General features: G+C 39.8%; 1 protein-coding gene across 1 annotated transcript in view; it reads right to left on the bottom strand.

Moving 5' to 3' along the window:
• The window catches only part of LOC118828694 (heparan-alpha-glucosaminide N-acetyltransferase-like), a 378,901-nt gene that overhangs the window by 122,227 nt on the left and 238,297 nt on the right, over positions 1-18,377 (bottom strand). The window contains exons 8-9 of the mRNA XM_036735519.1: positions 5,734-5,810; positions 4,542-4,572 (exon numbers count right to left, since the gene is read on the bottom strand). Coding sequence (XP_036591414.1) covers positions 4,542-4,572; positions 5,734-5,810 — 108 coding nt within the window. The remainder of the gene's footprint in view (positions 1-4,541; positions 4,573-5,733; positions 5,811-18,377) is intronic.

Genomic DNA, 18,377 nt, shown 5'->3' with positions numbered 1-18,377 from the left:
ACTACTGCATATATAACCCCAAGGATATCAAAGACAAATAAAGACCCATAGATACAAAAATATTTGTAGCTTCACATGTTTTGGGGAGAAACAGAAACAAATTGTTCATCACTTGGGGAATGACTAGACAAATTGTGGCATAGAAATGTAATGGAATATTACTATCCCAAAAGAAACTATGAGTGTGAATATGAAGAATTCAGAAAAAACATGAGTGAAGCTGTATGAACTAATACAAAGCAAAATAAGAAGAAATAAGAGAACAAAGACCATGGTGACTACCATAAGGCAAAGGAAAACAACACTGGAAGCCATCAGGACTCTGGTCAATGCAATAATCATTCTTAACTCCAGAAGATAGACTGAAACACGCCTCCCTCTTTTCTTCCAAAATCTAGGCTACGTATTAGTCTATGCCCAAATTTCCTTCCCAGAATTGGGTTCCCAGACTTGAACATAGTAATCCTGATATGTGACCAAGCAGCGTCCAATGGGACCACCCTTTCTGCATTCTGGATACTATACTTCTCTTAATGCAGCCTGAGAGAGCTGCCATGTTGTGTCTGCCATGTTACCACATTCAGCTCAGCATCTAAATTCAACTGGTCTTGTCTCTTCGTTACCCCTGGTGATTTCTGGAAGCTGCTGCTACACACAGAATTAACACAAGTGACTTCTCCTTCTAGTTTTGCGTGCTTCATTTGGAAGGACTATTATGGGCACCACCAATCCTTTTCCTTACCTTGAGATGCCTAGGGACATTTCCCTCTGGGACTTATTGACCAAAGGACCAGGACATTCTCCTTTCACTACTTAAAATTGTTTTGTCTATAAGTTTGCTGTGAACCATAGCAGTGCTGATTTATTCTGCATGTAGAGTAAGGTAATTGGAACAGGAAGACTTGGGTTTGAATCCTGCTTCAGATGCTTCTTAGCTACGTGACTGGACATTTAACCTCTCTGAAACCCTCTTTCTTCATCTGTAAAATGAAGCTAATAATTATACCTGCCTCTCAGCATTGTTGTAAAGATCAACTGCTACCACTTCTGTAAAGCACTTTGCAAACGTCAGTGACCCATATAAATGCCAGCCATTATTCTTTTTTTTCTGCCTAAATCAGGGACTCCAAACCAGTGCTATAACAGCTTCTTTTTAATGTAAAAAAAAAATGTCATAGAGCCCAGCACTATCAGTTGTATACATATCCATTGATCAAGAAAATACATAATGATAAGAAGCTACAAGAAATGTAGTAATGCTTTTAAGTGAATTTGTATTTTTCTAATGAGAGGATCTATATGCATTTGAAAAATAGCATTTTTCATATGTGGGAGACATTGCTTATTGAGTTTATAAGAGGAATGCTTATTTATTTATTATTCTGAGCCACTTAATGAGATGGGCCCTTGCAATAACTCCTCAGGAGCTTGGGAACCACTGTTCTAGATGAATACACATGACAGAAAAAAATATCTGTAGATCAGAACAGCCTCTGAGTATTTCCTAATGTCCACTTTGGGCAAACACCAGACACACTTATCTCATTTGGCCCTCAGTGAGTAGCTCTACTGCCCCAGGGCCCATCGTTTGGTGATAAACAGCTCTGTTTTCAGGGTTGAAATACCCTCTAACTTCATTAACTAAACTACCCTCTAAACATGAGATCGTGTTAATTCAAAGAGAAAAGCTATTGGGAACTGAGATGGTTTCTCCCTACTGGACACTGCTGCCAATGTTCTCAAATTATGAGGCCTGACACCGTGGCAATCCATTCCATTCACTTGCCTGTGCCTCCAGAAGGAACCATAGCATCCAAACTAAGTGCTTCAATGCTTCTCTTCTGTCTCTGGAATCTGACGGCTCTGGACTAGACATTGGTGAGCAGCTAGACACGCTTACCATTGCTGTCTCCAGTCACTAAGGTTAGAAATTATCCCCTGTTTAAAGCTAGGAATGATTTCTCCTGACTTCAATATTAAAATTTTCATTATCTCTTCTATACAACACCATTCTGGGCCTTATTTTCCTGACTCGTCAAATGAAGAGGCAGACTGTATCTCTAACTCTCTACTATTCTATCCCCTAGCCTGTCACAATGGATGTTAAATTAAATTGATCAATAAATGAATAAAGATATTTATTCATGAATTTTTTTCTAAGGAACAGCATAGCCTTGTTAGTTTATCCCCCAAGTCAGTGTGTATGTGTTTTGTACATATGCTGCTACAAAGGCAGCAGAGTGGAATATTAGCTAACGAGATACTTCTAAAGAGCCTCAAAGCCAAGAAGACTTATGTTTGAGTGCTGCCTCTGAAACATACTGGCTGTGAGACCCTGGACAAATTATTTACATGCTCAGAGTTTGAAGCAAATCTTTAAGATGTTAAGTTTCAGAGAATGTTGTTGCCGGGTAGTTGTTCAGTTGTGTTCAACTCTTCATGACCCCATTTGGGGTTTTCTTGGCAAAGATACTGTAGTAGTTTGCCATTTCCTTCTCCAGCTCATTTTACAGATGGGGAAACTGTGGCAAATAGGGTAAAGTGACTTGCCCAAGGTTACTGATCTGCATTGGTAGAAGGAGTTTCCTGGGAGTTCTCTCTCCTAATGAAATCATAGGTCCAGTCTCTCATTCCCTCTAGGTGTGTGTGTGTGTGTGTGTGTGTGTGTGTGTGTGTGTGTGTATCTCTGTTTCTTTCTCTCCCCTTCTCCTTTCACCTGCATATATATGTAAATATATTTATATATAAACATATATCTGTGTATGTGTAGGTATGACCTTGTGATCTAATGCTATATAAATGTCAGCTTTTTTTTTTACTCTAGGACCTAGAATCTAGGTATTGTTCTCCCCATTTTACAGATGACATTGAGGTTGAGAGAAGTTAAATTGAGGTTTTCAGACTCCAAGGACGATGTTCTTTCCATTATCCTATACTGTTCCTAAAGAAAAGTAGGAGAATAGCCTCACCCTAATACACATGCTCTAAGCAATGATTAAAGGTACAACATGTAATTTACATACGTGAACTCTTGATTCTCTACCATACCCAGTATGATATCCTCTTTCAACAGCTGTTAAATAGCAATGTCATATCAAGAAGGTAGCTTCTCTTCCTGGTAAATTATCTGTGTAGACATCTCCTTTAGAGATCCACCAACATCAAAGGTGCTGCATCTTTAAAGAAGGTTACCTTAAAAATTCCATCCAAATGTGAGAACTGTTCCTTTCAAATGATCTTGGCTTTTAAGAACTTTAAAGGGAGATATCAGAGCCACGTGGGAACGGGTTGCATCAGATGTCATGCAACACATCTTTATTTCTCAGTTGTCCCTTAATTCTGAACCCCTAAAGTGAAGTCAACAAGCATTTATTAAGCTCTTACTATGTGCCATGCACTATGCAAAGCATCAAAGATACAAAGAAAGAAAAGCATAGCCCTTGCTCTCAAGGAACTCACAATCTAATGAGGCAAAACAATTCTTTGCATGATTTAAATAGTAAATCTTAGCACTATTCCCATTTCTTCACCTGGTCAGTGAAGGGATTGGACGAGATGATGTCCAGGGTGCCTCCTAGCTCTGACATTCTATATTCCTCTAAGGAGGTTCATCTATCTACGCAGAGGCATCTGGGTGGCACTGTGGGTAGAGTTCTAGATGCAGAGTCAAGACCCTTAAGTTTTAAACACGTAAAAGCTGCATGACCTTGAACAAGTCACTTACCCTTAGTTTGCTCATCTGTAAAATGGGGATATAATAGCACCTCCTTCCCCAGGATTGTCATGAGGGTAAAATAACATTTCTAAAGTGCTTTGCAAACCTTAAAGTGTCAAATAGATTCTTGCTCTTATTATTATGTAGATTATTGAGGAAAGGGTTATCTATTTTTCATGTGATGATAGAATATGAAATCAATTCAATTTAATTCAACAGACCCTTATTAATTGTTCACTGTGTTCTGGGTGCAGTGCTAAGTGCTAAAGATACAAAGACAAAAATGAAACTGACCTTCAAATAAATACGAAGTATATGAAAATCCATACCAATTAATTTTAAGAGAAAAAGTTCTAATTGCTGGAGACATCAGGAAGGACCTTCTGTCAGAGGGGGCAACAGGAAAGGACTCTTGTAAGAGGTGACATCTGGACTGTACTTCAGAAGAAAGTTAGGGGTTTTAGGAGGTAGAAATAAAGAAGTGGCACATGCCAGGCACAAGATTAAAGAATAGCAGAGCTGGAAGAGACCTTGAGGGTCTTCTATCCCACTCCTTTCATTTGGTAGATAAGACAAAGGGGACCTAGAGCCAGGAAAAGACTCAGTTATGGTCACACACACATGTCAGTAGCATTATCAAGACTAGAACTCAGATCTTTTGAATATTCTGAATATTACAATATTCTTTCCCACTTTATCACAGTGAGTATGATTTTCCTTTGGAAATATTTCAAAACAGGGAAGTAGAGCCAAGGAGGAGTCATTTGTGACATAGCACCTATCCAGGCATCCCCCAACTTAGACCAAGAGTCTCTGTGTTACTTACCATGGCATGACCAGGTCGGCAACTGTAAGGCCTGTAATGAAAACAATGAGAAAGGAAAATGGAGGAACTTGGGTAAACTGTTTTCAGAAGTATATCAAAGCCAAAGGAAAATCTAAATGAGATGGAGATTGGGAATTTCCTTTCTCTTAAAAGCCCCACCCCAATCCTTAAATGTTAGGCTCTATATGACTTGGCACTACATTCACTATGCAGAGTCATCTACAAAAGACCAATGGTGAGGCTCACTAGGTCACGGACAGAAAGGTGCTCAAACATTGCTTGTTTTTGAAAAAACAACCTTAGCCATTGAAAGCACATTGCTTTTGTGAAAGACAATGGGCCTTCCTGGAGGAGTCCTGTCTTTTTTCTAACAAGCAGACAAAGGAAAGAAGGCAGGCCATTATCCTAACCCCAGGGAATACCAGTGCCCAGAGTGCCAGCAGTATCAACAGAGACAAGAGACAGTCCCTGTTATTGGTTTTCTGGTATGGATTGATGTTCACACGGAAGAAAGACATCAGGCAGGAATAGAGCATCCCACCCCCACGTTCCTCTGTGCTTCTGGTAGCACCAGCTCCTGGACAGCCACCTGGGATTTCCTGAGCCTGAACTTTGCTGGTAACTAAAGTGCAGACTGTCAAGAGGGCCATGGATTGATTGGCCAGTCTAAGTACAGGTGCCAGGCAGGTATGTCTTCCTCATCCATTTAACAGAAATCCCCTTGGTGAGGCTGTGCCATTACTATTTTACATGGGCAAGGGCTTGGGTAACATGATCTTAAAAGCCCCTACAGTTTCCTCCAGAGTCAATATGCTGGACTCTAGGAAAAGGAAAAGTCAGCAAAATCAGGTAGTTATAGGCCTTGCTGAAACAGAGAGAAAACTGCCTGGGTAGACAACAGTAAGACCATAAAATTAAAGAGAGAACCCTGGCTAAATAATCTAATGGTTCTCCAGTGGAAAGTCCAAATACAATTAGCATTCACATACTTATTTTAAGATCAATATTTTTCTGCTGATTTGCTGAAGAGGCTTTTATGAAGTTTAAGCAGAGTTCATTGTTAAATACTCTTACCTACAGAGGATATGTGAGGCCATATTAATTCCTTTTCTCTTGAAGATCAATAATTACATTGCTGATTTGCTTAAAAGGCTCAGGCTAAAATTAAGGGGAAAGAGATTCCATACAATACCATTCCATGGAGCATGTTCAAAGAACCAGTATCCACCTCCACCATAGTTAACAAAAACCATGAGTGTCAATGACAAGCTGCAGAATCAAGAAAACAGTGCAAAAACTATCAGTGTTTCCAGAACCCAAAGGAGCACAGATTTAGGACTGGAAGGGACCTTAGAGGTCATTGAGTTCCACCCCCTTTATTTTACAGATGAGGGAAAAGAGTCCCAGAGTAGTATATTGACTTGCCCAGAGTCACACAGTCAGTATCTGAGGCAGGATTATGAACCCATTTAATCCAAACAGTAAATTGAGAACTCTATACATTCTACCATCTTGCCTGTCATATAAAATTAAACAGAATTTTAATGCTGGAAGGCAGTTTAAATATAATTGAGTCCAATTTCCTCATTTAACAGCTGTGCTAGAAGGAACTTTAGCATTTTAGTGCACAGGGGTACCTTGTATATGTGTCTTGGACCCATTTGGTAATGTCTGGTAAAGCCTAATGATTTCTTGTTTTTAAATGTAAAAAATAAAATCCATAGAATACCAAAGGAAACCAATTATACTGAAAAATAGTTATCAAAATAGTTTTTATTTTTAAAAAGCTCACAGACCCCCAGGCTAAGAACCCCTGAGTTCAACTTGTTGATTCACATATCACAGAATTATAGAATCTCACAGCTACAAGGGACCACAGTGGCCATCTATTGGGCCAACCTACATCCCCCAAAGAATTCCCCATTACAACACACTCAAAAAGTGATCACCTAGCCTTTTGGTTTCCCTTCCAATGAGAGGGAACCCGCTACTTCCTGAAACAGGCTAGTTCACATTTGAATAACTCTTATTCTTGAGAAAATTTTCCAACAATGAACTCTAACTTTGCTTCGTTGAAATGGATTATGAAATGGTCTCACAGAAAGATAGGTGGCCCAGCCAGAGCTAGAACACTTGTTTTCTTCCCCTCTGTTGGAAATTCTATGGCTGGACCAGTTCTGGAACTATCCAGAAAGCACATCCATGCTTCCAAAAAAGAAAAATGAACAGCATCATAATTCTCACAGTGCATCTGAGGAAATGAAGGTTAAAGTCAGAAGCCCAGCTCAGTCTCCTTGGAGTCATTGATGTTTGACCCATAGGCAGTGGAACCAGTTAATGGGTTTTCCATGATGAGTGATGACTGATTGGGGGATCAGATAGACCTGGACATTTCCCCCCCAAATATGTCATTGTCTTCTCCAAGTCTGGAAAACACCCAACTTTCTTTTCCAACCACACCAATACTAAGTAATTCAAGTTACATCTCCTTGAAGCTCCACAAATTCAACTGATCCCTCTATTTGCTCTCCAGAAATCCTGTAACTTAACCAGAATTTTTTTCTACTATTTCTTAGTTGCCTGTCTATGTGAATGCTACCTTGTAAACTAAGTGACATCTTTTAATACGCTGCTGGGTTCACGGTGGGTACTCACTAAAGACACGTAATTTGACATCTCCTCTTTTCAAAGGAGAGAGAACCTAAGACAATTGTTCTCAGGACAGGTGGGTTGGAACTAAGAACAGATGAACAATAACTCTTGTCCCTATCCTCGGGTCCCTTAGATAAGACACTAAAGCCAATCTAACCATCTAATTCAATGGTACTTTCTGGGCAAGTTGGAATTCTTCTTCTTTCTTCTCTGAGTCAAACTCTTAAGTGACCAAGTTCATGAAAACTCTACTTGTTTTTGACCAGTAAGCAATTTCACTGAGGAATAGGGTATGTTCTTTTCCCTTGACTTTGTGTCACAGTCTGAGTGAGTTCATTCTCAGCTTCAGAAAGAAGTCTCCAAGTCACTTTCCAGCAACTGCATTGACTTAAAGCAAGAGTTTCTAGCAAATGCAGATTGTGCTGGGCAGAGCAACTCATCCAAGAGCCTGGCAGTAGCCTAGAGTAGATGACCTCAGCCCTCTATTGAGACATGGTTCCCCTGCTCAACATTTCCAACAAGTGGCCATCTAATCTTCTCTTGAACAGTTCTAATGGTGGATAAGACACCTATTTCATTTTCATGAAGGTGAAATTACAGCAAAGTTCTTCATAATATTGAGTTAAAATCTGTCTCCTCATAACTTCCACCCATGGAATCTCATCAAAAGTTAAATGATTTTATCAAAGTAGGTACTCCATCCTGTTGTGCAGGTGTCAACCCATCAATGCCTTCTCAGTCTATGGGACTCTGGTTCATATCTTCCCATAAACCTTTGGATGAGACTCCACTCAACCTGATCAATTCCTTGTTAGTAATATATAATAACCCACTCATATCCACCATGTATCCTTCTATTGTCATTGGATGACCTGAGACTTGATTTCTTCAGAGACTTTGCTTTTCTATGAGTCATAGGATTATGAATATCATCAAAAGAAGGAAGGAATCGTTTATTAAGTTGCTACTATGTGTCAGACACTACGCACATATTATCTCGTTTGATCTTCAAAACAACCCTAGGAGGTAAGTGCTTTTATCCTTATTTTATACTTGAGGAAACTGAGGCAAGTTGCATTGACGGAGGTTGAGTGACTTGTCCAGGGTCATGCAGCTAGTAAGTATCTGAGGACAGATGTGAATTCGAGTTTTTCTGACTCTAGGCCCAGTGTTCTACCTATTACTCATTGAAAGCGTGCTTCTGGGATCCAATGGAAATTTATTGTTATTAATAATATTAATAGTGAGCATTATATCACAATTTAAAGTTTGCTTTATATATGTTATTTAATTTGATCCTCACAACAACCCTGGGGGATAGATGCTATTACTATTCTCACTTTACAGATGAGGAAAATAAGGCTGAAAGAGGTTAGGTGACTTGCTCAGGCTCTCACAGCTAGTAAGAGTAAGGCAGAATTTGAACTCAGCTTATCTTTCCTCCAAGACTAGCACTATCCATGGTACCCACTGAGCTACTTCTCTTAAGAAGCTTTGGGTCTTTAAAAGCACCATATAATTTCCTAGATGCAAATGCAACTCTTCCTCCTGTTCAATTCTGGGCCCATCTTCAGTTTCTGTCACATAGGTTCCCAAAGTAGGCAATATTGCCCTCTGAGGGGCACTGGAATGATCCAGGGGGGTGGTAGTAGCCTTGGGTGCAATTGGGGGTTGTTGAATAAAAATAAGGGGGCAGCAGAAGCATAAGTAAAGAAGAGAATTTTGAAAAACCATTAAATTCATCTGTTGTGTAACAGAGTTAAAGTCATAGTGATTACATTACTTTCCAAATAAACACAAAATGCAAGTTATAACAGACCAGTGGCCAAGTCTGTCAACAGGTCTTAATAAGAAAGCCTTGTAGGTGAATGTGTTGCACATTGTCATGAAGTCCAGTATGAATTATCATGAATACATGCATGTAATGACTTATTTACAATCTGATACTATATTGCACCATCAAAAATTCAATGCAGGAAAAAACCCCACAAATTTACAATAAATCATTAAATTTAAGACGGGTCATTTTTTTAAAGAAATTATATATATTTTTTGAAATGATGCAAATTTTTTAAAAAATTAAAGGGTTAAAGATAGCAGATTTCCACGGAGGTGCTGAGTAATTTTTTTAAAGGGGGCAGTAGGCCAAATAAGTTTGGGAACCTCTAGGCTAAGATAGACGTCCTGATGTATAAACCTATAGGATGCTCTGCCAACTGTATATCATACTGTAGACAATAGGCTTTCTCCATCTTTTTCTTGTGTGGATACTTAGGTCATACTCTTTAAAGTGATTATGGATTTCATTGAAGAGGCTTCATAATGCAATTAGTCCAATATCATCTGCAAACAGGAGCATCATCTTCTTCAGAGAATCCTTCCTCTGTTAAATTTTCATGATAACTATGGTGTCATAGATCATAGATCAAGAGTTAGAAGCAATCTTAGAGGTCATCTTCCAATTTCCTCACTTTATAGATTGGGAAACTAAGCACAAAAACGGTTCTGTCCTCTGCCCAAGCTCACCTAACAAGTAACAGGACTAGAATTTAAACGCAGGCGAATTGACTCCAAATCCTCTGCTCTTTCCAGCAGGCCACTCTATCATCTTGTTGAACTCATCCCATAGTTCCAGCCTGGTGACATATTTTGTATCACCTTTTCATATGATTTGGTTGTGGATCTGGGCTCAGCTACCCAAGCCCCACAGGTTTGATTAGGAGAGAAGCATAACCTTGGCCTGTCCACATTTGCATAAATAAAATGCCTGGCCCATAATGAACTGGAGCATACAGAAACCAGTGAGAGCTCCCAGGGCCGGAAATTGATAATTTTGCCCTTGTTGTTGAGGACAGAGGCATCAAATCTGGGTCTGCTTTCATTTGCTTTGGAGCACATGGTGTATTGCTTCTAGCATCAGATAAATTCAATGGAGGCAGAAGAGATTAATTAGTTTTCCCTTACAGCCTGCCCTTCATTATTGTTCCCAAAGAAAGGCTCCCTCACCCAGGGCAAGAAAAGCAACCACTGAGAGGTATACAACTCTACTGGACTTAGAGCTGTTATATGTGTTAGGACTGTGACACAGGAGAGAAGGCCACTTTGGAGCAAGGGAGGCCTATTGTAAATAACAATTTGGGCTCTGATTTGGGAACGCTAATTAAACAAGTTCTCCCCTGGCCCTTCCAAGAGGAGCTTGCCAGTCACTGCTGAGTGCACAGGTGCACAGCTGCTCAGGAGAGCAACCATTATGAATTTTATTTCACATAATAGCCCATGCAGGAAATGGAAGGTTATATTACAGATCAATAAGTGGGCTAAAGGAATCTGACAACCTTTGGTCAGAATCAGGAAAATAGATGGCATTAATTAATTTGCTGGCTTGTGGAGGGGAAAAAAATCATCCTTTAGTGCAGTGACAGACTAGGAAGTGTCTCTCCTCTCTCCTTGTTATTGATTAATGTGGAGGAACAGCCATCAGCTCCCTTCAGGGATGGAAAAGCACCAAAGTCCTTCAAAACTCTGCAGCCTGGGCCCCTTCCAGATAGATGGGCCACGTGACTTAATTCTCTCATACTACTCTGCCGCCTTATTCTTTGAGGGCTTTTGTCTGGCCTTTGCCCCTATCAGGAAGGTTCCATTCATTTCAATTCTCTACTAAGAGTAAGAACTAAGGGCTCTCACTCTCTAGGACAAGGAAGTGTAAGAGTTTCTAGATGTCTCAAAAAAATAAAGAAACAAAACACGTATGGAGATGGGTAGCATCTGAATTCCAGCTATGACCTACATGGTGATGGGTTTGGGGGAACACAGACTTGTAAGTTAAACATTACTGGGGAGATAATAATTCTTAAATCAGTTATTTTCTTGATATTTTTCTATTAAACCCTATATATATATATGTATATATGTATGTGTGTATAATATACATATATGTATGTATATATACATATGTGTGAAACTGGTTTCAAAGGGAGTTCTGACCAGGAAAAAGAGGTAAGAGAGGGAACTACCAATAGACTACAACAACTCAAGGCAATGTGTAATTTTTATTAAATATTTTTGACTCTCTCCAAAGACTCCCAGTGAGCCATCTTTCTATTAATCAACAATTTCCAGGGCTTGCCTAGGGATGCCAACGTTGTCTATCTGCTCTTGTCTACCGATAGTATTATGATCATTGAATATTACACTGATTATTACAGGGCTTCTTTAATGAGATCCATGATTATTCAAGAGAGATTGGCCTAGCAATCCAACAAGGAAAGACTAAATGGATGAAAAGTGACTATTTCCCAAACTATGACAAGTAGCTCCACTGAGGCATTGAACATGGACATTGAATTGGACTCATAACTGAATTGGAAGAAGGTTAGATTATATTTGAGAAACTGAACCCACTTTTAACAACTCAAAGCTGCTCCCCAGTGCTAATATTTCATGTTTTCAATACAAACATTCTTCTGGCACTGCAGGATGGTTGTGAATCTTAGAATATCAGAATCTTACAAAAAATTTCAATTTCAGGTGATAAAAAGTGTCCCATTTGGTAGGTACAAGTAGGCTTGTAGCATATTTCCAGTGTTTACCTACACTCAAGAAGTGGCACAGGGCAGAGCCATAACAGAGGTGAGAAAAGAGGGGCTCTGTTCATGGATGCCAAAGTTTAGTGCTGATAGTATTTGTAATTTTAGCAGGCAGAAACAGCTGACAGTTTGGGTGCTTCTTCACCCCCATCCCCGGGAGACTTCTGGTCTTCTATGCCTATGTCTTTTGGTTCTCTTCCAGTGCCTTGGCCAATGTAAATCAACACCTGTTTGCATCTTAGATAGTCCTAGAGAGTTGCCTAAGGCACTGGAAGGTTAAGTCATTTGCCCATGGTTGCACAGTCTGTGTGTGTCAGAGGCAAGATTTAAATCCAGACCTTTCTGAGTCTGAAGCCAGGTCTCTATCTGCTTTGCCACATCGCATCTCGCATATACGGATACTAACAAGTGAATTTGTTAACTAGAAAAATAAGGCAGGCTGGCCATTTATATCAAGAGGGATGGATAAGAGATTAGTGTTTCACTGGTACCTCAAAAGTTTAATAACAACTGAAGAAAGAGCTCTAGTATATTAATTGTGACCCTTTAAAGGATATGTGGGTAGCCAAGAATGCTACAGAATGAGAATCAATCGGTAAGCATTTATTACACACCTACTATGTATCAGTCAATGTTTTTGTCACTGTGGATAAAAAGACAACAGAAATAACCCCTGCTCTCAAGAAGTGTCGATCATATAAATGGAGACAACATGTATGTGCATAATGCAGAATAAATCCACAATAAATAAATAAATGCAAACCATGAGAAGGCATGGATGAGTTGAGATTTATACATAGAGGGAATGTCTATATCAAGGAGATCTTAGCATCAAGACTTGGAACTGGAAGGACCTCAGAGGTGATCTACACCAACTGTCTTAATTCACACTTGAGAAAACTGAAGTCCATAGAGGTTGTGACTTTCTCAAGGACTCATATGGAACAGAGCTAGGACTCAAACCCAAGTCCTCTGAGTCCAAATCCAGCACTCTATCCATGGTGCCACACTTCTTCTGGACCTGGGAAGTCAACCTTCTCCTGTGCTGGCGCTTCTGCAATTATTTTTTCATGGTGAAAAATCTTCTTCTGTGAAGACCCACCTCAATGCCCTGTGAAGGGCAGGGGTGGGAATGATGGCAGTAATAGTGGGGTCTTGAGGACTCTGCCAGTAGAATACGAATTCTGGAAGCTTTCTCCAAGCTGAAAAGGCTTCAAGGATGGCCCTAGCAATGGGTCATCTGTCATCTGAGGATCAGCCTAGCCAAACTTGGAAAGGTCTGTCAACTTAAAATCAGCCGGAAGGAAGGAGGGAGGGAGGAAGGAAGGGAGGGAAGGAGGGAAGAAGGGAGGAAGGAAGGAAGGAAGCAAGGAAGGGAGGGAGGGAGGAAAGAAGGAAGGAAGGAAAGAAAAAGAAAGGAAGGAAAAAGAGAGGGAGGGAAGAAGGGAGAGAGGGAGGAAGGGAGGGAGGAAGGAAGGAAGGGAGGAAGGGAGGGAAGAAGAAAGGGAGGAAGGAAAGAAGTTAGATCTTGTGAAGTTAACAACACATTGCTATTTTTTCTTCCTTCCAAAACCTCTTCTCTCTAGACTGACCAGCCCATCTCTTTCTAGACAGCCATATTCTAAAATTGGCAAATAATGGATTACGAAATAGAGCTGTCTTGATAGGATGAGCTCTTTTTTCAAAGGAGAACACACTGTACTCAGCACACACACCCCAAAAGTCCTTAATATGCATGTACACTTTATCCATTAGTCCAGGCATACTGTCTTCCTACTGGAACAATTTCTCCCAAACACAATTATCCTCTGAAAAAGAGCCCCAAGAAATGGGCAAAGGATGTAGTAGGGCAGAGGGGCTTGGAGAATCATATAATTACACAAGTACTTCCAGAAGGAAACCTCATGTAACCTCTGGCCCATGTTATACACAAAAACAGATTTTGTTTTGTGTTCGATATGTTGTACATGTACTAATGCCTTTACTCTTCCAATTATACATATTCTCTACCAATCCTTGGAGAAAATAGAACATTTTGTAATAACTTCAGAGGTACAAATGAAGTCAGGCTGATTTCTGAATGGTGGTAAGGTCAGAGGCAGAGTGACATATTGTACAGAGGGTTCCAGTTCTGCCCCTGGCACAAATTGGTTATGTTACCTTAGACAAGTCACTTAACTGCTCAGGGGCCCCAAGTAACAGATGGCATAACAAGAATTCCTACTATTTACAATTTAGAATACAAGTCACTAAAAGGCTTATTTGGTCTGTAGTTACAAGTCAAGGCAGGGAAAGGAACTATTTGGCTCACAGAGAAGGGAAAGAAGGAAGCAACAGTTTATATGGCACCTACTATGTGCCAGGAACTATGCTAAGCTCTTTGTAAATATTATCTCACTTTTTCCTCACAGCAACATTGGGAGATAGGTAATAGTATTATTCTCATTTTAGTGATGAGAAACCAAGGCAGATAAAGGTTAAGTGACTCACTCAGGGTCACACACAACTAACAAGAGTTGAGGCCATATTTGAGCTGAGGTCTTCCTGACTCCAGGTGCAACACTCCATCTACTGTGCCATCTATCTGCCTAGCAGTGCCTGTGGGGTTAATTGACTTTTACATATGGACTCCATGAATATGTGAATACAAGTATCTATAACATACAGAAAACGCATAGTCATGCCAGGTTCACAACTGGTCAGACACTGGTCTTAGGGACAGTTTGTGGTGTTTTAGGGGAGGGGATAGAGACTAGTCTAGGAGGCTGTTGTTGGCCTGAGACTTTTGGTTGTCTTTGCACAAATATGGGGCAAGAGGAGACCCAACACATAGAGGTTAGACATGACTCTCCATTTACACTGAAATGGAGGCCTGTTCTAAAATTGAATTGATCGTGTCAAGAAAGGAAAAATGCACTGCTTCTCTCTCTGCCATTATACAGGTGAGTTGCTGGTCTGTATCAGTGAAGGGAGATTCCCCACCAGGAGTTCCCCACATTGATGAAATTATAGGTTTATATAGGAACAAACAAATTAGAAAGTGTCAGGACTTCCAAAAGAGTCATCTGAAATAATGGTTGTCTACATGAAATTCTATAAAGTGAAGGTAAAATGGAAGATGTCCAAAGAATAATTGAATAAAATTGACAGCTTGGAAAGAAAGTAGAGTGTGATGGAAGGAACCCTGGCTTTCGAGACAGGACTTCTAGTTCCAGCTTTGACATGAACTGGTTTTATGACCTTGAATAAGCCTAGACTTTGGTGTCTACACTTTTAAGGTAAAGGGACCTGTGTGTCTTGGTCAGGAGTTCTAAACTTGAGTGTGTGGACTGATTTCAGAAGTCCCTGAACTTTTTAAAAACATTATTTTGACAACTGCATTTCAACACAATTGGTTTTCTCTGTAATTCTATGTATTTTATTCTGTGCATTTAAAGACATGATTCCAGCTCCACCGAACTGACAAGGCAGTCCATGAGACCAAAAAAGTTAAGAACCCCTGGCCTAGACAATATTTAAGGTTCCTTCTAACTCTAACATTCATTATGGAGTAGGGGAAAATGCAATAGGCTACTCAAATGCTGCCTTTAACCTTTACTAGCAATTAGGACCATGGATAGATCACTTTGACTTTCATAAGCCTCAGTTCACTCATCTGTAAAATGAGACGAATAGTATTTGTAGGCCTTCCCTTTCATGGGGCTGCTACAGAGATCAAGGGAAATAGCATAAGTTAAGTGTTTTGCAAATGGTCTGTAGAAGAATCAGTTAGGATTATGTAAATATGACATTGTTTATGTCTAACTTGGATCTCTAACATAGGTCTCCATTTTCCTCATCCTGCCAAGTTCTTTGCCTTATTTTGGGTGGTCAAGCATAAGAATGAACTCAATCCTTTTTCTAGGAAATCCATACATTAAATGTTGTAATTCCTGAAATAAAATATGTGACCTCTGCCTTGGAGGAGTCTTAATTCTCATTTGGCTTCTAATTCTTGATCTCTCTCTTTGATTTCCTGGGCAGTGGCCATTTCAGTTGCCTCTCTTTGAAAATCAGGGTTTGTTCTTATCTCTCTACCATTCATAAATCAACTTGGCTCCACTTATGTCTCAGACTATGATTCAGGGTTCTATTATCTGCAAGGGGGTGGGGTACAACATTACATGCAAAAAAAGATAAAATCAGTACAAAATATCTTTTATTATCATTTTGCTCCAGTGTCCATGAATATAGGAATGATGTATTGACTTTTTAACTGCTGATAAGGAGCACTTCTCAGTTTTTACCAGGCTTCCAGCTACCAGTCATCTTTAAGGGGATGGAGACATTTGGAGGCTTAGCAGCAGAGCTGGGAAGTGACCTGTACTTCTCTACAGGAATAAAAGAAAGAAGAGCCACATCTATCTTGTTAAGGTTCTGTGACAATAGTAAAATTAAAATAGCAAGAAGAATAGTCCCCAAACTGCCAGATGGAACTGATTCCATTAAGGTCACCTCTCCATCAATCATTTTCTGGATAAGGGATTCTGTCCACGCTTCACAGTCTGAGAACAGAGGAAAAGTAGGCTACCTGAAGTTGTCTTGCCTAATCAATCAACACATATTGTTTTAGCAGCTTCTACATGCCCAGTCTTTGTTCAAGGCATTCTGAGAAATAGGAAGAACACAAAAACAGTGCCTGTCCTCAATATGATTACAATCAAGTTGGGCATTTTTTTCTGCAGGTGGTGGGCTTTGTCTGACAGCCTCCCTATACCAACTTCCTCATTTCCTTCTTCCAATGTATCATGGACTATAAACTCAGATAACCAGTTCTGTGACAAATACTTCTGGTCCTGCTGATTTCTGTTTGCAGGGCCATAATCCAGAGAGGTGAATTTGGTGGAAGACTGACTTTTGGTCAAGTAGGGTATTTTTAGACTTAGAACACCTCCCTAGCCCCACCCCCCACTTTAACTCCTCTGACTTTGTTCTTTCTGCCTCCCTCCCAAACTCTGAAAGCATTCTGTACTTCACATATATTTAACATTATATGGAGAACTCACACAGCAGGGCAAGTATTCACATGGAAGTCAGAAGAAGCAATATAAGGACACACTCAATGTCTCTCTTAGGAACTTTGGAATTGACTGTGTGATGTGGGAGGCACTTGCACCCGACTGTTTAGCATGGCATGCCCACATCAGAGAAAGTGCTGTGCTTTATGAACAAAGCAGAATGGAAACAGCTCAAAGGAAATGCAGGATGTGCAAATTTGGAGAATCCACCCCAAGTGTTCACACAGATTATTTATGCCCGACCTGTGGTAGAGAATTCTGAGCTTATATAGGTCTGATCAGCCACAGTTGGACACATTGAAACTTGACTCTAGCATAGTGATGTCCTTTTGGTCCTCTTCGAGAATGAAGGACAACAACCTAACTATATTTAACATTGTACGTTGTACTTGAGTTATTTGTGTCTTGTTTTCCCTATTAGGCTAAGAGAGCCTTGTCTTACTTTAGTATGCCTCATAGTGCCTAGCCACAGGGCTTCTTATGCAATAGGAACTCTAAATATTTGATGGACTGAAATGAATTCTACCTAACCAAAATTATTTCTGGTTCAGTGTAATACCACTACCTCCAGTTCTAATTTCAGTAGAACCAAAAAACAGATCATAACCACCTTCTGTATTGCTAACTAGAATAGATCTAAATGTAAGAAAGTGAAAAAAGTCACTCATCCAGTGGCACTGTCCTGGCTGTTCCACAAACAAGATACTTTTATGTCTTAACTTCTAGCTGTCTGTTCCTCCATGCCTGGAATGCTTTCCTCATCTCCAATTACTCACCTCTCTAGCTTCCTTTAAGGCCCTACTAAAGTCCCACCTTCTTCAGGAAGCCTTCCCCAACCCCTCTTAATTCCAATGCTTTTCCTCTGTTAATTATTCCCCTGTTTATCCTGTATATAGATTGCTTTGCATATATTTGTTTACATGTTGTCTCTTCTATTAGACTGTAAGCTCCTTGAGGGCAGGAACTCTTTTGCCTCAGCTCTTAGTAGTGCCCAGAACATAGTAAGTGCTTAATAAATGTTTATGGATTGATTGATTTCTCAATTTGACTTCCTCAGAAAACGTCCTAGGATGTCTCTATGTCTATCTAATAATAATAACAATAGCTAGCATTTCTATAGCATTTTAAAGTTTGCAAAGTGTTTTGCAAATATTATCTAATTTTATTTTCACAAAAACCCTGGGACCTAGATGCTACTATTATCTCCATTTTACAGATAAGGAAACTGAGGTATACAGAGGTTAAGAGAACTTATCCAGGATTTCACAGCTTGTAAATGTATGAGGTGAGATTTGAACTCAGATCTTCCTGACTCCACGTCCAGCACTCTATCTGCTAAGCCGCCTACCTCTACATAGAGATGACCGCTACCTCTCAGTTTCCTCATCTATAAAATGGGGGATAATGATAGCGCCTACCTACCTTATTCATTCATTCATTCCAAAGTATATTATCCAGCACCTATTGTGAGACTCAAATGAGATAATATATTTAAAGCATTTTGCAAACCTGAAAGTACTATATAAATGCTAGCTATTGTT

This window comes from Trichosurus vulpecula, chromosome 8, assembly GCF_011100635.1.
Source record: "Trichosurus vulpecula isolate mTriVul1 chromosome 8, mTriVul1.pri, whole genome shotgun sequence".
NCBI lineage: Eukaryota > Metazoa > Chordata > Mammalia > Diprotodontia > Phalangeridae > Trichosurus > Trichosurus vulpecula.
Note: the sequence above shows the minus strand (reverse complement) of the source record. Positions and strands in the feature narration are given on the sequence as shown.